This window comes from Hyperoodon ampullatus, assembly GCF_949752795.1.
Source record: "Hyperoodon ampullatus genome assembly, chromosome: 11".
Lineage (NCBI taxonomy): Eukaryota > Metazoa > Chordata > Mammalia > Artiodactyla > Ziphiidae > Hyperoodon > Hyperoodon ampullatus.
Genome location: NC_136924.1, coordinates 60,134,707 through 60,154,054, shown reverse-complemented (window position 1 = coordinate 60,154,054; position 19,348 = coordinate 60,134,707). Strand labels below are relative to the sequence as shown.

General features: G+C 50.9%; 1 protein-coding gene across 2 annotated transcripts; it reads right to left on the bottom strand.

The window, feature by feature from the left end:
* Positions 1 to 5,107: 5,107 nt before the first annotated feature.
* ESYT1 (extended synaptotagmin 1) lies at positions 5,108 to 19,049 on the bottom strand (the record flags this gene model as incomplete). Of its 2 annotated transcripts, none has more annotated exons than XM_079715063.1 (31): positions 5,108 to 5,147; positions 5,343 to 5,392; positions 5,621 to 5,726; positions 5,802 to 5,933; positions 6,017 to 6,115; positions 6,222 to 6,376; positions 6,470 to 6,610; positions 8,566 to 8,652; positions 8,745 to 8,816; positions 9,084 to 9,179; positions 9,312 to 9,401; positions 9,509 to 9,557; positions 9,683 to 9,765; positions 9,921 to 10,097; positions 10,227 to 10,382; positions 10,683 to 10,832; positions 12,149 to 12,235; positions 12,416 to 12,487; positions 14,088 to 14,180; positions 14,283 to 14,369; positions 14,500 to 14,548; positions 14,843 to 14,925; positions 15,044 to 15,220; positions 15,309 to 15,432; positions 15,855 to 15,910; positions 16,082 to 16,171; positions 16,328 to 16,400; positions 16,517 to 16,590; positions 16,693 to 16,827; positions 16,998 to 17,039; positions 18,651 to 19,049. In XM_079715063.1, the coding sequence occupies 31 exons, from the start codon at positions 19,032 to 19,034 to the stop codon at positions 5,108 to 5,110; spliced, it is 3,309 nt and encodes a 1,102-aa protein (XP_079571189.1). The 2 variants fall into 2 exon arrangements, with proteins under 2 accessions (XP_079571189.1, XP_079571188.1); XM_079715062.1 differs by having other exon boundaries at positions 12,416 to 12,513; positions 14,084 to 14,180; positions 18,651 to 19,034.
* Between the last annotated feature and the right edge of the window lie 299 nt (positions 19,050 to 19,348).

The following is a 19,348-nucleotide window of genomic DNA, read 5'->3' as shown; positions in this document are numbered from 1 at the left end:
TTTAGGGCAGTCTTACCTTTACATTTCAGTAGTACCTTTCTAGTGCAATGCTCCACAAATGTTTTCTGAATTCCTGCCGAAGATCAGAAAATTGACAGGTAGAGGAACTGCTACTGGAGAGAAAGCTTACTAATTTCACCAAGAAATGACAATTGGTAATCTGATAGGGAGGGAAGAGACAGGAAAATCTGTAAAAGTAGGCAAAATTTTGCCCATCATTTGGCAAAGATTTTTTATTTTTTATTTTTATTTTTTTTAGATGTTGGGGGTAGGAGTTTATTAATTAATTTATTTATTTTTGCTGTGTTGGGTCTTCGTTTCTGTGCGAGGGCTTCCCCTAGTTGTGGTAAGCGGGGACCACTCTTCATCGCGGTGCGCGGGCCTCTCACTATCGCGGCCTCTCTTGTTGCGGAGCACAGGCTCCAGACGCGCAGGCTCAGTAGTTGTGGCTTACGGGCCTAGTTGCTCCGCGGCATGTGGGATCTTCCCAGACCAGGGCTCGAACCCATGTCCCCTGCATTGGCAGGCAGATTCTCAACCACTGCGCCACCAGGGAAGCCCCATTTGGCAAAGATTTTTTAAATTGTAATATCCAAAAGAGAATATAGGAAAACATTTTTGTGTAATGCTGGTGCGAGTAGAGAATTCATATAATTTCCTTAGAATGTAGTTTGGAAGACTGTACTGAAAGTCGTTAGGGGACTTCCATGTGCCACAACTACTGAGCCTGCGGTCTAGAGCCCACGAGCCACAACTACTGAGCCCGCATGCCACAACTGCTGAAGCCCCGCACGCCTAGAGCCTGTGCTCCGCAACAAGGGAAGCCACTGCAATGAGAAGCCTGCCCACTGCAACGAAGGGTAACCCCTGCTTGACGCAACTAGAGACAGCCCGCGCACAGCAACGAAGACCCAACGCAGCCAAAGATTAAAAAAAAAAAAAAAAATTTAAAACTTAAAAAAATAAAATAAAAGTCGTTAGGGAATTCCCTGATGGTCCAGTGGTTAGGACTCTGCACTTTTAGTGCTGAGGACCCGGGTTCAATCCCTGGTTGGGGAACTAAGATCCCACAAGCCACGTGGCGTGGCCAAAAAAAAAAAAGTCATTAAAGTACATAAGTTGACCCACCAGTTATACTTATCCTAAGAAAATCATTTGAGATATGTATACTTTTGTGTTCCCACAGTGAATAGCAAAGCAGAGCTACCTTCATTTCTGACAACAGAGAATCAGTTAAACTGTGGGGCAGTCATTCTAAGGAACTGTACACATTGTGACCATTATAAATTATATTTTCAAGGAATATTTAATGAAGTGTAAAAATGCTTATGTGTTAAGTGAAAAAAGCAGGTTATAATATAACTCTAATTTATAAAATATGTATCCCTGTAATCATGTTAGCTTTTCTTCCTTGTGTTAGTGACCTCAGGCCTTAAAGAAAGCTGCTGCAGCTCCAGGCGTCACATCTTCCCACTAATGACCCAAGCAGAAAGGAAGGGAGCAATGAGAGCTTGCTTCTGTTGACGCTCCATCCCCAGGTGACTTCCTCTTACACCTTATGGACCAGAGCTGGGTCATAGAGCCACTCTGAGTTGCAGTGGAGGCTGGGAAAGTGAGTATCCAGCAAAGAGGCTTGTGATTAATCCCTTGGGGCTGGCACACTGCCACTAAGAATGCTCTGGGGTTCTGTAGGTAGGGAAGAGGGGCAAATGGCGGGTAGACAAATGTGTTGCCACACCCAGTTAACTACAGCATGTTTGGGCCAATAAAGCCACATTCCAAGAGGGCAGTATTTGTAAACATCAGTGACAGTGTACCCATATGCCGTCATCTCTGCCTTTCTCTGGAAGAGGTAGGCATCATGTGCCAGTGTCAAAGACCAGCTGTTTGAGAAATGAGAAATTAGCATTTGTTTAATTCCAGTGATTAATGACCCTTAGTTTACTTCCTCTTTGTGTAAGAGCAACAGTGTACTGAATTGTGTCTCATCTTGTATTTAATATGTAGATCAGTACTTCTTCTCTTATGTATCGTGAACTTGAAAAGGTTGGGAAAGAGTAGGGACCCTTCTGGGATGGAAGAATTTGTGCCATGTCCTTTAGTTTTCTGGAATTGTAATTACTTGGAAGTGATGAACTAGGTAAAGAGTGCTTCTTAAAATCACCCATTGCAAGATCTCTGAAGCCAGCTAGAACAGCAGGCCTTGGGCTACATGCCCAGTATTGAATAATAAAACGAGAGACCTTAGAAATATAAGTTCCTCTGCCCTGTGTTTTGGGGGTTTTCACCCCTTCAGTTTTTGGGTCTGGGGAAGGGCAACAGAGACTTCTTGCTCATGGCCAAGGCTCTTAAGTTGATGGGAAGGAAGTAGACATGGCAGAAGAACCAGCAGTGAGTACCAAGGAGTTATTGGGGAAAAAAATTAGGAGCTGAGTTACTTGATGGCATAGAGTTTATTTTTATTTTTTTAATAAAGTTTCTTTTATTTATTTATTTATATATATATATATATATATTTGGCTGTGTTGGGTCATCGTTGCTGCGCACGGGCTTTCTATAGGTGCGGCGAGCTGGGGCTACTCTTCATTGTGGTGCGCGGGCTTCTCATTGCAGTGGCTTCGCTTGTCATTGAGCACGGGCTCTGGGCACACGGGCTTCCGTGGTTGTGGCACGGGGGCCCTAGAGGGCGCAGGCTTCAGTAGTTGTGGCATGTGGGCTCAGTAGTTACGGCTCACGGGCTCTAGAGCACAGGCTCAGTAGTTGTGGCACACGGGCTTACTTGCTCTGCAGCATGTGGGATGTACCTGGACCAGGGATCGAGCCCGTGTCCCCTGCATTGGCAGGCGGATTCTTAACCACTGTGCCAACAGGGAAGTCCCAATGGCATAGAGTTTAAATTCAGCTTTTGCTAATAAGGTGGATTTTGACAACTCCTTGGAAGCTGAATTTAGTTCTTTCCCTTGAGCCTTTCCTCTCCTCCCAGTGGACAGCATCTTAAGTTCCAGAGAAGATGATAAAGCCCCCCCTGAGGCAGTTATGGAATCTCCAAGTTCCTATTCCAGTGACTCAGTTTTCAGTAGTTCACTCTTCCTCCATCTCGCTCTCCCTTCACGTGGTAATTAGAAGGGATAGGGCACAGCTTCTCTAGCTTGCATTCCAGGAAGGGTCCTGAAAGGAGCCGAGTTCAGGGTGAGCAGCTCTGAATGGGTATAAAGTACTTCTCATGTAGCTGCCCATCGGATGGGGCCTTAAGCCCTTTTGGATGTGGCTGAACACGCCACTGATACTCTGTGACCCTGTGCTGTGGCACAGAGCTTCCAAGTTCACCAGGTTTAGGAATCCTTTCCCTGGAAAGCCCAGAGGATGATAATCGGTAACAGACTTCATCACTGTGACTGGGAACGAATCTCACCAGAAACTCAATAGCAGCTCATTCACACAGGTCCCTTGACCACCCTCAACGCTACCAGCAATCTTGGTGGTTGCACCCACAGTAGGTTCTGACCACTAATGAACTTGACTCAGTCTCTAAGAAGCGGTCTCAGCTGCAGGGAGCTCCGGTCCACCTGCGCCTACCTCACCACTGTTCACTCTCACGGAGAACAAGTCGGTCAGGAAGCTGCACCACGGCCTGGCTCTTAAAGAGAGACTCTGAGAACCAGAGGTGGAGATTCACTGACTTAGAATTACTCTAAGCAGCTGCAGCGTAATGTCTTTGGAGAAGGTATGTGCCGACTTGATGAGGCGCAAAGGAAAAGACTCTCAAAGGGAAAGGATGGATGCCCACCAAGACTGTGAGAATAACTACAAGGAAAATTCCTGTGGTGAAGGCTCTAGGACTTGGGATCATTTTTCAGATGAGGATCCACAGCGACTCAGTGACACGCACAGTCCTTCTGCGATTGTTAATAAGGTTACTTCCATCAGTATTGAGCCAGGAGTCGAGGCTGAAGTCACCATGGCAGATGTTTAAATCAACTTTTTAAATAAACTGATCATCAGTTGTTAAAAATATAAACAGACATCATTTGTGAACTGAATAAAGGCTTTTGACACTTGGAATAAACACCTGATGGGTAGGCTGGATTCTCTGCCCTTAAGGAAAAGAGCCACAGATGATTTGAGTATAACGTTTAATGTAAGATACAGTGGATTGGCAGAGTTGGTACAAAGCTAAGAGATTCATTTCTAGTCAGTGAGTTAACAGCCTAGGCACCTGGACAAAAAATTGGCTCTGCTGTCCTGGGTCCTCCAAAGCCCCCTGTACCGCACCAGCTAGAGGCCCCACACCAAGACTGATATTGGCTACCTGAAGGCTTTGATGGGATCTACTGTTCCCAGAGTGATTCAAGAGACTGGCTGGCTCTAGTCAGCATAGCAGGTGTAATTTTCAGGACAGGCTTGAGGAAAGTGGGTATAGAACTGGACATGGGGTTTGGGTGGCTGTACATTGGCTGCATGCAGTAGTCCAAGAGGCTCTCAGCTGGAGAGCCTTTCCCCCCTCCCTGACTGCTGTTTGGGCAGGAGAAAAAAGGTCTTTCAAAAAGCTGTATTTGGGGCTTCCCTGGTAGTGCAGTGGTTGAGAGTCCGCCTGCCGATGCGGGGGGGCGCGGGTTCGTGCCCCGGTCCGGGAGGATCCCACGTGCCACGGAGCGGCTGGGCCCGTGGGCCGTGGCCGCTGGGCCTGCGCGTCCGGAGCCTGTGCTCCGCGGTGGGAGGGGCCGCAGCAGTGAGAGGCCCGCGTACGGAAAAAAAAAAAAAAAAAGCTGTATTTGGCATGAGCTAATGCCACTGCCAGTGGCCAGGCACAGACACAGAAGGCCCTGAGGAGCTGGGCAGAAAGGAGAATGTGCAGGCAGAGCAGGAAATAGCCAGCTCCCATCCCTGCCCCAGGAGCCCAGAAGGATAAAGGCCGTGCAGTAAAGGGTAATGTACGGTCCTCCTCTTTGGTCACGCAAAGGCCCTAGCATGGGCCTGGGAGGTGAGAGGGCTGAGGGGTGCAGGCTCTGCCCTCGGGCCCCAACCTTTAGGCTCATCACATTGAGGCGGTGATGCAGCGAGAGGCGAGGCAAGGAGACAGAGCAGTCAGGCTGGTAACCTCCAGCTCCTAGGAGCTGCCCTTGTCCTTGTCATCCATGAGGTCATACCTGTGGGAACAAGCAGAGAGGGCTCAGGTAGAAAGATGACTTCTGTGTCCCCTTATAAATGAGCCAAGATCTGAGGGCTCTTATACTTCAGAGGATCAGTGGTTCTCAGCTTGCGTTACATCCTTTTTCCCTCCTATGATTGGGACTTTTCCTACTTAAGAATCCAGGCCCATCCCCAGCTCATCAGACACTCACCACTGGGCTGCACCCTGGGAAAGGTCTATCTCAGAGAGGTCCAACTGCACCTGTGTTGGGGGATAGTAGGGGTGAGATGTTACTTTTGATGTCTCCAAAGACCACGTCCTACCCTGACACACTTCTGGTCCCAAACCAGTGCAGAGGTAATTGGGTAGTAAAGTACATCTGTAAAGTAGTGTCACCAGGGTGCTTACTCCCTAACAGGGACTACAAGCCTTTCCACCAGCAAATTCTAACTCTCGCATTTACCTGGTCCACCTTTGCCCTCTTCTTACCTTCCCCAGCAGCTCACGCTCTCTTGACATGAAGGAGGAGCTGGACTTCACGGAGACATCCAGCTTTCGCCGAAGGGCCTCATCCAGGGGCATTTCCCACTCAAACCTGAGGAGGGACTGGGGTTAGGGGCAGGGGCCCTCCCGAGCTGCCATCTCTTCACTTGAATGCTCACTGACTGACCGTTCATCGAATTCAGGATTTAGGGTCCTCTTCTTCTGTGAGCTCTTCCTCTTGGTACCCCGGTTCTTGTCTGGCAGTAGCAACAGTGACACGTAGGGGTCGGGGGGATCCCGTCCATTTTGTCGAAGGGCCCTGTGACAGGAGGAAGGAGGTGATGAGGCAACGTGAGGGGAGGGATGGGGAGAACCTGGAGGATGTGACGGATGGAGTCTCACCGGCAACTGTGAACGATGCTGACCAGCTTGCGTTCTTCACTGTAGTACCACACGGTGAGTTTCACCTGGCCCAGAGGCCCGGCTGGAGCCTCAAGGGGACTGCGGAGAGATAGAGACAGCGGTGGGAGGAGGTAGTGCCTCGGGAGTCTGTAGCTTATCCTTTATATCCTTGACTGAGTCCCATCTTTCTGTCCCAGTGCTTTACCTGTCACCGTGTGTTAGGCGCTGCCGGAGCTCTGGGGCTGAGGACGTGATGTGAGGGAATCCTCCCCAGAGCTCCGGTTCTTCGCTCAGAGATGAGGAGCTGTGGCTGTAGCTGTGGCTGTGAGCTTCCACCCCTGAGTGCTGGGACACCAGGATCTGGGTAGACGAGAAAGCAGCGCGCAGAGTCCTTCCACTCCGGGCCTCTGCTGCCGCCCTCCCTCCCCTTGCCCACTGTCTCCTGGCACTCACCCCGAGCTGTGCTCTCAGTAGCACCTGCCCTGGACCATTGCTGAGCATAAACCAGTGGTCCAAGCAGAGCCGGTCAGCCACGAGGAGCTCAGAGAGGGGCAGGGATAACGAGCCCAATGCGCCAGTCCCCTCACCCCGAACCTGTGGAGCAACAGGACTGCCGTCAAGAGAGAAGTTCTTTAGGTAGTTCCCTGGCGATCCAGTGGTTAGGACTTGGCGCTTTCACCGCCAGGGCCCGGGTTTGATCCCCTGTCGGGGAACCGGGGAACTAAGATCCCGCAAGCTGCAGAGCGAGGCCGGAGAAAAAAAAAAAAGAGAAGTGATTTAATCCTGGCATTCCAGGTCCAAATGCTTGGACACTTGAGTGGTTTTGGAGAGACTCCCCTTCGTGAAGCGCAGGGGAGCCATGGTAATAGTTGCTGCTGGTCCCACTTCCCTGCTTCCCTTTCTTAACCAGAGTAGACTGTACTATCTTTACTTCCTAAGCTTTCACAAATTATCCCAGTAATACCTGCACAGGGTAGAAAAAAGAACAGTAAAAATAGAATTAAATTGTTTCCTGCCCATCCTATCCGCATGTCCATACTCCAAATGTAATGAGCCCTTCCTATTTTCTTTGTTCTGGCATAATTCTAACTAATATGTCTATATCTCTATTTCATAATTTGCCAACTTTAATATCTACTGATGCCCTGCTATTCAAGATGACAAATTGAGCTCATTTACATCTCTTCTCTACCTCTGCCAGTGTTGTTAATAGTCGCATTATTTGACATTCTGTTGGTTTCTATTCATGTAATTCTCTACTTACTGTTCTATCAACTTTGGAAGGTTATTTGACTCCTTACTCCATATAGAGAAGGTCAACACTCCTGTATTACCTTCCCCCATCCTCTCCCCACCTCCCATACCTCTTCACTTGTCGGTCACCCTTCGACCCACTGAAATCTAGCTTCTACTCCATTCCAGCCACTGAAGTTGCTCCAGTCATCAGTGACCTCCTAGTTTTCAAAGTCAGTGAATAGTTTTCAGTCACCTAATTTTACCTCTCAGTAACATTTGACCGCTTCCTGTCTTTTGAAACACTCTTCTTTTGGCTTCTGGAACCCACTCTCTCCGGGGAGCGCCCCACCACCCTGGCTACATGTCGGTGCTCTTCTTCCTCCATCTGCCCTTCTGTTGCAGCGCCCAGCGTGTCCAACCTTTGTCTTCTTTTCACTCTACACACGCCCTGAGAGGTCTCACTCACGCTTGTGACTACAGCTGCTACCTGTTGCTTGCTCATGATGCTCAAAGAGGGAGAGGGAGGAACACCACAATGGGCCACAGATCTACCTTCCAGATGGCTGTCTCCCCTTGGACAGCCCCCAGAGATCTCAATTTCAAAAACTCCTGCCCGGTGTTGGCGATGGCACCTTTATCTGTCCATCCACACTAAAACCCCAGGAGTTAACACCTAGGTGTTCTTTGTTCCTCTTCCCCCTCCATGTCAAAATAACCGCCAAACACTGGCCTTTGTCAGTTTTCGCTTCAATTACTCTAACAGTCTCTTAAGTGACCTAACTGCCTCCAGTGCTGCCTTCCTCCAGTTCATTTTTTTACCCTGATGTCAACACCATCTTCCTAAGATGCAAATCTGGATGCCACCTCTCATTCCTTCAAATGTTTCCCTATGCCTTTAGGATAAAATCCAAATTCTTAGCATAATTTTTTTGTGATCGTGCTCTTTCCTGCCTCTATAATGTATAATTTGCCTTCTTTCTCCTCCATTCCCTTCTCAGCCTTAAGAGTTTTCCTGTCCTTCTTTTCTTGGTCAGGGCATATTTACCCTTAAGCTAAGGATGCCTTTCTTACTATCTTTCTTACCTCACCTTTTCCCTTGTCTGAGTTAGAACCCCTCCTTTCTTCCCTACACTGCCTTTACCTCAGCAGTTATCAGTCAGGAAGTATTCTATGGTTATTTTTCTCCTAAAAGAAGAGTGTGAGCTCCAAAAAGGTAAGAACTACATCTTTTATCTCTGAATGCCCTGTGCCTGGTTCAGTGCCTGGCCTGTGACAGCAATCTGCAAAATGTTTGTAGAATGAATTTACGGTACCTGCAACTCCAGGCTCTCAGAGTTTGGTTTCCTGATGAGAAAGGAGGCACTCTCATCCCAGACAGGGGCTGACGCTTGGGAAACAGTCTGGTGGAGATGAGGGGTATGATCAGTGTTGACATTTTCTCCTCTACGCCTCTCATCCCTCCCATTCTTAGTCCTGCAGCATTTCCTAATACCTTAGTTTTATGAGAAGTATCTCCCACGGCAAGAGTAGCATAAGGGCTGGGAGGCTTGGTACCTTTTCGGAGCTGGAAAGAGAACGTTAGTCTTAACTTTGGACAGTTAGGCAGATTCCCCCCTCGCCTCACAAATTACATCCACAGCCAGTGGCCCATGTTCCCGTTATCACTTGACAGCTCTCACCCTCCTGGCCTCCAACAGAAAATTCTTCCCACCCCAGCACCACCCCGGGAGAGAGGAATTAGGAATTTACTATTCCAAATACACTAGGAGCATCCAAACCTGAGGGATGTAGAAGGGCCAGGGAGCTATGGGGCGTGGGGAGCGTATCTCACCGGCAGATCCTCGGCCCGCTCCAGGTAGACGGAGAGCAGGGCCGCTGCCAGGTCTGCACTCTTCTGAGTCTGGATCAAACTGTTCACCTGCAGCACCTGGGGATGGACACATGGGAGCTGGGGAGTGGTAACTGACACTCTGGGGCCTGGCATATGCCTTAAAAGCTCATAGAAGAGTTTACCTTGACCCATCTTGGGTCCCTTCCTTCCTCCAGCATCTTTCCTTACCTCCTCTAACTCAGCAGCAGTGGGACGGGGGGTCAGACGCTCCAGACGCAAGTGTAGGCGACCAGATGGGACATCCTCCAGGGTCAGCCACTGTGGGAGTGGGCAGGGTTAAGACTTGGGGGTGTGGGGACAGGGACTATGAGAATGAATCATGCATCAAGATCAGGAAGGACTGCTGATTCTAATTCCATGCTCACCTCATCAAGGAAGCCATTGTTTAGGATTGTTGTGAGACTCACTTTACACCTGTAGAGGAGAAAGATTAAAATTAAGGTCTATGGTCAAGAGCCAAGTCTTTTGTCTCCAAGGTCTACAGAGGCCCAGCCCATCTTCCCCGCTGGATGCCACCCCACCCCCCACCCCCACCTCACCTGCCCAGAAAGTCATCCTTGTCCAGGTCCTTGTCAAAAACTTCAACCTCTAGCTCTTGGCCTGGAATGGATGTGACGATCACCTAGTGGGAGAAAATAGTGGGATCCTTTCCTTTTCTTCTCAGAATGACTGGACACCTCCCCCAATCAACTGAACCCCAGAAGTTTTTTGGACCACTCTCAGAGCTGGGGGAGGAATGGGGCAAGACTGGGAAGAGTCCTAGCCCTCAATTCTGACCTCAAAGACCTCGTTCCAACGGGGATTGAGATCTTCCCGAACAACACGGCTCCGGAAGCTTCGTCCTCCCAGCTTTAGTTTGACATAGGGGTCTGACTTCCCCTTCACTAATCCCCCCAAGAAACGGTCTTTGGCAATCAGGTCCTGGGCCTCTAATACATGGATCCGAAGCACATTCTGCAAAAGGGACAGATGGGGCACCAGGTGGCAGTCAAAGAGAGAATACTGTCAGACCCAATCCTGAAACAGGCTTTGTGCACGCAGGGTGGGCAAACAGACTCCAGTACTTTCCAGATACAGACTTACCTCCGTCCCGAAGTTACTGTCAGGAGTAGTGTGACTGGGTCGAGGTGGGGCATCCACACTGCTGCCTGTCTGGGGGCTCTCGTCGTCCAGGTCCCAAGCTCCAGGAGTACCAGGCACAGCAGGGAAGCGTACTTCTGATGTATCCAAGTACAAGAGCTGGGAAGGGTAGTGTGATTGTCAAATCAAAGCAGTGCATTTAGCCACCAGCAGGCAAGGTATGTGGGGGCAGAGCAGGGGCTCTGACAGGGAAACTAGGTCCCTGCCTTGGCTTTGCTTATCTCTAGGGGGTTCACTCCACACTCACCCTACTCAGACACCATGTTAGATCAACAAACATTTTTTGTGCGTCTGCTAGATGCTTCCAGACACACGAGCTCATTTCATCGTAGAGGATCCCCTTTGCTTACTCTTCACACCACAAGGAATCCACAAGGCCCTTCCCCTCTACCTCCGTACCCTCATAACCAGTTTCATGTACAGCCGGGAGTTTGGGCCAGAGCTGCTGAGCTGGAACCACTGGTCCAGGGTGAGTTCAGGGGCAGTCAGCAGGCGAGCCAGAGGCAGGGTCAACACCCCTAAAGTCAGGGCCCTGGAGTCGTCCTTCACCTGTAGGCACAGGAGGAGGGGATGGAGTGAGGGATTAGGGAAAAGGGAGGTAGACTGCGGAAATGATGACACAGCTGCAGCTCCATTCTCTCTGTGCCAATCACAAACCTTTTGCTCCACTCCAGGCCATCCTTTTACAGTCCTCTGCCCACTCTACAGTCCCTTCCTCCTTTGCTCTTTCTGGTCTCATTACCTGGAAAGTTCTCATTCTGCTCTTCTCTGCCTATTTAAATCCTACTGATACTTTAGGCCCTCTGAAAATCCTACTTCCTTCACAAAGACTCTCTAGTTACTCCAGCCTCTGTACTTTCCTCTGGCTACATCCTAAGCACTACACTATGGGTATTTTACTCCCAGTGATTAATGTTGAATCATTTTTAGATGGTTATGTATGTTTGTCTCCTCTCTGAAACTAGCCAGTAAGCTTCGTGAGGGCAGATACTGTGTTTTGTGCTTTTTCTATGACCTTAAAAGGGCTAGACGTCTGGGAGGCTGGGACTGGCATATGCACACTACTCTATGTAAAATGGATAATCAATAAGGACCTACTGTATAGCACAGGGAACTCTACTCAGTACTCTGTAATGACCTATGTAGGAATAGAATCTGAAAAAAAATAGGTATATGAATACGTATAACTAAATCACTTTGACGTATATCTGAAACTAACACAATGTGCTAACCCTATACTCCAATGTAAAATTAAAAATTAAAATCAAATAAAAATAAACCAGAAAAAAAAAAGGGCTAGGTGTCTAGCTGGTGCTCAGTATGTTCTTCTCTTCTTTTAACAGGGTTTTTGTTTATTTTTTGGCTGTGCGGCATAGCATATGGGATCTTAGTTCCCCGACCAGGGATTGAACCTGTGCCCCCTGCAGTGGGAGCACAGTCTCAACCACTGGACCACCAGGGAAGTCCCCTTCTCTTCTTTTAAAAAATAATTTTTGAGGCATAATTTACATACCACAAAAATCACTCATTTTAAGCGCACAATTCTCAGTTATAAAAATGATTCTAGAGAGACACGTGGGGAACCGTGGAGAGTAAAAGAGGTGGAGAGTCTAGGTAGATGGACTGAAAATAGAGATCATGGAATTCCCTGGCGGTCTAGTGGTTAGGACTCTGTGATCTCACTGCCGAGGGCCTGGGTTCCGTCCCTGATCAGGGAACTAAGATCCCGAAAGCCACACGGCACAGCCGAAAAAAAAACAAGAAGAGAAAAGAGAGATCAAAGGAGAAGATGGAGAGAAGAAATGGTGCAGATCTGAGAAGACAGAATAGGGTATCCAGGAGGGACTGATAGGTGATTCTCTCACCTGCACATCGAGCTCCTGGCTTCGAGGGTCTTGCAGGAAGAACCGGAAGGCCTCCTCCCACACCGGGCAGTTGGTGTTATAGATAGCCTGGAGATGTGCAGGATGTGATCAAGGTACACGCCACAGTCCCAGTCCTGTTTCTCCAGAAAACCCTTCCTCTTACAGGCATCCTAAAGGGAACACTTCATCCCAAGAACAGTCCTCCCTCCTCCTGTCCCCACACACACACGACACCTGGCACAGTGATATCCTTGTCCTGGCCCTCACCTTGCTCTCCTGCGTCACATCCTGAATTGACAGCTGTACCATGGGGTTGGGCTCCTTGTTCCCCTTCTTCAGCTGTGGGGGGTAGAATTCAGAAGTCACTATCTTGGTTGTTTTTGTTTTTGTTTCAGTGAAGGAAGGAGAGCTGTCATCAGAATCCTTCCCCTGGTGCTTCCCTGGTGGCGCAGTGGTTAAGAATCCGCCTGCCAATGCAGGGGACACGGTTTCGAGCCCTGGTACGAGAAGATCCCACATGCTGCAGAGCAACTAAGCCCGTGCACTACAACTACTGAGCTTCTGCTCTAGAGCCTGCGAGCCACAACTACTGAGCCTGTGCACCTAGAGCCTGTGCTCTGCAACAAGAGAAGCCACCACAGTGAGAAGCCCGTGCAGTGCAATGAAGAGTAGCCCCCGCTCGCCGCAACTAGACCAAGCTCGCGCACAGCAACAAAGACCCAATGCAGCCAAAAATAAATAAATAAATAAATAAAGATTGTAAGAGAATATTACGAACAACTTTATACAAATAGTTAGAAAACATCGATTAAATAGATAATTTAAAAATACAACTCACGGGACTTCCCTAGTGGTGCAGTGGTTAAGAATCCACTTGCCAATGCAGGGGACACGGGTTCAAGCCCTGGTCCGGGAAGATCCCACATGCTGCGGAGCAACTAAGCCCGTGTGCCACAACTACCGAGCCTGCACTCTAGAGCCCACGTGTCACAACTACTGAAGCCCGTGCGCCTAAAGCCCATGCTCCACAACAAGAGAAACCACTGCAATGAGAAGCCCGTGCACTGCAAGAAGAGTAGCCCCCGCTCGCCTCAACTAGAGAAAGCCCGCGCACAGGAACGAAGACCCAATGTAGCCAAAAATAAATAAATTTATTTAAAAAAAATACAGCTCACTAAAACCGATTCAAGTATTTTAATGAGATTTAAAAAAAAAAAAAAAAAAAAAAAAAAGGGGCTTCCCTGGTGGTGCAGTGGTTGAGAGTCCGCCTGCCGATGCAGGGGACACGGGTTCATGCCCCGGTCCGGGAAGATCCCACATGCCGCGGAGCGGCTGGGGCCGTGAGCCATGGCCGCTGAGCTTGCGCGTCCGGAGCCTGTGCTCCGCAACGGGCGAGGCCGCAGCAGTGAGAGGCCCACGTACAGCAAAAAAAAAAAAAAAAAAAAAGAATCCGCCTGCCAGTGCAGGGGACACAGGTTTGAGCCCTGGTCCGGGAAGATCCCACATGCCGCGGAGCAACTAAGCCCGTGCACCACAGCTACTGAGCGTGTGCTCTAGAGCCTGCGAGCCACAACTACTGAAACCCAATGTGCCACAACTACTGAGCCTGCATGACACAACTACCAAAGCCCACACGCCTAGAGCCCGTGCTCCACAACAAGAGAAGCCACGACAATGAGAAGCTTGCACACTGCAACGAAGAGTAGCCCCTGCTCGCTGTAACTAGAGAAAGGCCGCACACAGCAATGAGGACCCAACGCAGCCAAAATTTAATTAATTAAAAAAAACAAAATCTTTCCCCTGAGGTGACTGATCCCCTCTTTGGAACCCTTGTGTTACATGTTGTTGCTACTGAAGCAGAGCAGGCTGGGGGAAGGGAGAGTGTGGGAATGCTGCACCCATGGTTTCCTGTTCACCTGCCCTCAGAAGCCACACTCACAGGAAGATCCTGGGCCCGATCCAGATAGACAACTAAGATGGCAGCTGATGGGGGCTCCGGTCGGGAGGAGACTCCTCGGTTCCACTGTAGAACCTGGTGTGGGGTGGTAGTAGTCAGACCTTCATCCCTCCAGCCCCCCATACTTCTAGCTATGTATTTCTCCCCTGCTAGCTTCCTGTTTTCAATGTTAGTTACCTGCTCCAGTTTTTCTGCATCTGGCAAAAGCGAAAGCCATTCTAGCCTTAAGTGAACTTGGCCTTGCCCACTTTGTAGAGGGAACCACTGGAGGGAAAGGTAGAAGTGAGGTATAGTAGAGATCATACACACACCCAATCTCTTCCCCACCAATGTAGCGACCACCGTCTACACAATGGGGGACAGCACCCTCCACCTTCCTCTTCTCTCAACTTACTTCATCCATTACTCCAGCCTGCAATACTTTCCCTACATCCAGCTTCATTCTGGGGGGTGGTGGTAGTGATGATGGCAGTGAAAGGGAAAAGAGGGGAGTGTTATAATTAGCAACACGTCATTCACTGGCCCGCTTCTCATCCACACAGAAATAACTGGCACATCTCAGACTCCCTTCTTACCCTCGGGAAATATATATGCATGTGTGCGTGGTGGGGATGAGGGGTGGGAAGGCTGGGAAGGAAAATGGTAATATGATTCCCAGGCCTGGAAAAGGATTATAATTACCTCTGACACCTTGGTGGCCCTGGGGATTTAGAATCCTAACACAGGCAGAGTCTCACCTGCCCAGAAAGTCATCTTTGTCTGGATCCTTGTCAAACACCTCCACCTCAATTTCCTGTCCTGGGACCTCATGTACCATAACCTGAAGAACACAGAGGGATAAGGGTCCGCAGGTGTGAAGATCATCCAATCAGCATATTCTCTCAAACTCTCCTGGAGCCTCCCCCATCTGACACAGCCCCACTCGTTGGCTCTCCCACCTCATAAGTCTCTCCCCACTGGGGGTTGAGTTCCTCATCAATGACACGACTGCAGAATGTCTGGGTGCCCACTCGCACAAGTGCGTAGGGGTCTGACTTGCCCTCAATCAGGCCCTTTACGTATTTGTCCTTGGAGCTCAGCCCTCGAGCGGCCAGCAGGTGTATCCGAATAATGCCCTGAGGGTAGGAATCATATCGTGAGAAATTAAAGACGCACCACAGGGTTCCCGAGAGAAGGATCTATCTAATAGGGGAGAGACCATACCCTGGGAAGAGGGGAACGCAACTGGGCCACATCTTGAAGGTCAGGCACAAGGGGCACCAATAATCGGTTGGGCAACACAAGAAAGGCAGCGATGGAATCCATGATCATGGTGTCAGAGAGGGAGCTGAATGGGGGAGTGGAAAAGGAGGTGAGTGTTTGTGTCAATATTTCCCCACCGCCAACTGTGATTCCCACAACCAAGAGACCTAAAGCTAGAGGGAAGCCCTTTCTTGAAAATACCTTTTTGCTTCTCTTCTGCCCTGATTTCCCACCTACTGCTCTGTCTCCTCACTGCCATCGCAGCTCTTCTTTCGCCCTTTGCCCTGGCTGAGGAGTCTGTAGCCCACTTCATTCTCTACCAAAATGCACAGTCCCCCCACAGAAGAAAAATCACAGTATGAAACTTTTCAGGGGTATTTGTCTGATCTCTCCAACTAGGGTGAAGCCTCTTGGAGGGCACCAGCTGCATCTTTTACTGCTCTGTATCCCTTAAACCCCCAAACCAGGGCTGGAACACTTAGCAGGTACTCGATAAATCCTTCATACCTGAGTCCTGGAATATCCAGCAGGTTGGTCATCCCTGTCCAGTTGATATCTAGGATCTGGAAGCAAAGAGCAGGGGAATCGGGACAGAGCATATGGTGGCGTGGTCACACCCATCCAACAGTTGCCAGACCCTCAGCCTACTTGTCAGTTCCCTCCCCCATTCCCCGTAGCTTCCAGGCCTCTCTGCTTCCCCCGCTTCCCTACCCCCCCTCAACGTTTTCCCTTACCGGGCGTCGGATAAAGAACATCGACACAGCCCCCACGATAGGAAGGTTCCCAATGAGTGGCTCAAGGATCACCCGTAAGACACCCTGCAGCTGGGGCAGGAAGAGACGAACAAAGCCTTTCCTCAGAAACGGTCTTCTTTCCCTCCCAGACCTCCCCAGCCTTGGTTTTCCCAACCTCCCACTTCCCCATATCTAATGAAACTTAGGGCAAAGGCTTCTTATAGAGGCCCCTGACATCTGCCCCACCTGCATGCCCTTGACTCCTGCTTTGCAGAAATATTTCTTCACTTCCACATCAATCTGTACATCACCTACGTAGCTGGGAGTTGGTGAGGAAGAGAACAGAGGGTTAGTACTAGGCTGAAGTGGGTAAGGGGAGTGAAGTAGTCAGAGTGACCAGGAAGGGGAATCGGCAAGAATGGTGAGTGGCATTACCTGATGTTCAAGTCCAGCAGGATCTGTTCTTTCCTCTGACCAGGGTGAACCCTGACTCCTACGATGCGCAGTGGCTGCAGAGATGAATGCTTGAGGGGAGGGAAAGGCCCCTTTGGGCCACCCATCTCCCCTGCCCCATCTCTTCCCTGTCGTTACTTTCCCTCCTACACACGTACCTTTTCCCCCAATTCCACTCGTGTAAATGTAAATGTTTGCAGGTGGGGGTTAGATCCTCGAACAGCTGGGGCCACAGTTTCGGCCAAAACCTTCTCCATATACTGGCCCAGGAAGGGCCAGATCTGGGCCACAATCTGGGAGGAAAGGGAGCTTGTCATAGGAGAGCGCTGCCTTCCCTCTAAAGGCAAGTTCCTTCAGACTCCTCCCCATGGGGAGGCTAGATTTGAAGCGTGGCAGGGTCTGGCAAGAGAGCGAACCCCATTTCCCCTCAGGAAAAACGAAACCCAAGACAAGGAACCCTCACCTTATTTAGCCACTCTGCTTTTTCCACATCTGGGAAGCTGACCTGGAGGTGGAGAACATGGAGATAGTGAGGAGCACTATCCTCCGCCCGTAGTTTCCTACTAAGATGCCAGGTGGATGCTCACTAAGGAAACCTAAGTGTGACAGGGCCTCCTCACACCCAGGGGTTGGGGGGAGGGGCCGGGATGTCCTGAGGATTCATTCCTCCAGAGGGTTTGGGGCCCTGAGGTCTCTTCAGCAAAGGGAGCTGACAGTGTCAGCCACACAAAGTTGCTCTGCGGATAGCTCAGGGATGTGAAACGATGACAGCTGCTGGGGCAGAGAGGAGGAGGAGGAGGGAAGAGAAGGGCACATTCTTTCCGGAGGGGGAGGTCCTGACAAATCAGAGTTTGAGGAGGAAATCCTGGGATTGGGTAAATCCTGGTTCCTTTTACCAGCCTTCCCTCTGCCCCTCGAACTGGGGCTTCTACACCAAGAGGTGAAGCAGGATGCGGCTCCTGTGTTAGGGAGGGGCCAGAAGAGCTATACAGGCCCAGGCTGGTGTTTTCTTTCTCTCTTTTTAATCGGTGTTGACTCTTTTGATGGGGAAGGAAGGACACCTGTGCTTTGTCCTGGGGGGGAGGAGGGGCAGTTGCTTTAGGAGGAAAACTAGTTTCCATGATGAGAAGTAGGAAGAACAGAGACTCTTGCTGCCTGGGCTACAAGTCCCATGGGACCATTTCTCCCCCTTTCTCCTCCCCAGTCCAGGGTCTGGGAAGCATAGCTGTGTTTGCCTAGTGTCAACTTTGATTCCCCCAGACAGGCACCTCTGCTGGGAGGAGCAGGAAGGGAGGGGCCGGGAAGGACCGGGTAACGGGCTCGGCATCTGCAAGGCCTGAGAGAAGCCATCCGGGGCCCTTACCACAGGAGAGGGGGCGTAGAAATAGGGTCCTGGCCCCAACCCAGCAGGCGCAGCCCGCAGTCCGGAAAAGGGTGGGGCCGGCCAGGGGCGGTGGAGTGCGAGCAGCGGGCACTGCAGCAGTCACACTACCCTCCCCCCAGTACCCCCGCCCTTTGTCCAGCAGCCGCCTCCGCTGCGCTGCGGCCAGGCCGCCTGAGGCTGGAAGGCTAGGGCCGGAGGGTCCGTCCGGGCGCGGGGGCTCGACTGGGCAATGCTCCCGGGGAGGGTCTCGGGATAAGAGCGGGAAAAGGGAGAACCTTATGGCCTTAAATAGGATAAAAAAAAAAAAAAAAGTCTTGGGGAGGACAGGAAAGAGGAGGGAACCCACTGAGCGGCAACGGGAACAGGGACGCCCAGGAGCAGTGTGAGTGGCACCAGAAACGAGGAGGGGCGTTCGAGCGGTTTGGTTGGAGGAAGAGCCACGGCTGAGACGGGCTCCCCAGATGTTATTGCTCTTGCCCAAGCGTAGAGGAAGAAGTCCTGATTCTGTGGAAGAATCGGGATCTGGGCGTGTGGAAGCGGGGGCGGGTAGTGGGTAGTCGGTCCAAAGAGTGGCGCGTCCCTGCAAGCAAGAGGCTAGCGAGCCAAAGGAGAAAGTCTGGGGCCCATCGTCCCAAGATGGGGAGCTGACTTTAAGGATAGGGAGGGAGAGCCCGAGAACTAAGGGGCAAGAAGGGGACTATGCTCCACTGAGGACTGAGGGTGGTCGCTCACCCAGGCAGGTAGTTCTCGATGGCTCATGTAAAGAGTTTTCGCCGTGAGCCGCTCCTCATCATCCAGCAGCTGTCGCGCTACTCGAAGGCTCCGTTCTTTCTCCTCACGGACCCGGCGCCAGCCCAGGTAGAGGGCGAGGCCGAAGAGCACAAAACCCACGCTGAGTCCTATTGCCCCGGCCAGGTACACCGGCACCAGCACCAGCAACCGCCGCCCGAACGAAGCCAGCACCGCCAAGGCCTCACCCGCGGCGCCTGGGCCGGCAGGTTGGTTCCCAGAACTCTGGTCCAGCTCTGCTTGAGCAGTGGGGTGCTGGTCAGGGGGTTCGGAGGGAGCGTAGGGCTGGTCCACTGGGCTGGGGCAGTCTCCAGGAGAGCGGTCCATGCTGCTACCTCTGGGAGGACCCGCCCGACCCAGAGACCTGCTAGAGGTTGCCTAGTTCTGAGACCAGATTCCCCGCCTACAAACCATAAACCCCAGAATGGGGGAGGGGACTTAAAGCCACGCCCCTTCGTTCTGACGGTTCGGGTTGGCCCGTGCCGCATAGATGAAGGTGGAGTCAAAAGACCGAAACCCCGCCCCCTGCCTCTGGGAGAGGAAAGGGCTCGGGAGAGGCAGGACCTTCCTGATTGGACCGGAGTGCCAAGATGGGCGGTCTAGGATGGCGGGAAAAGGAGGAAAAAGGCTAAAGAGCAGCA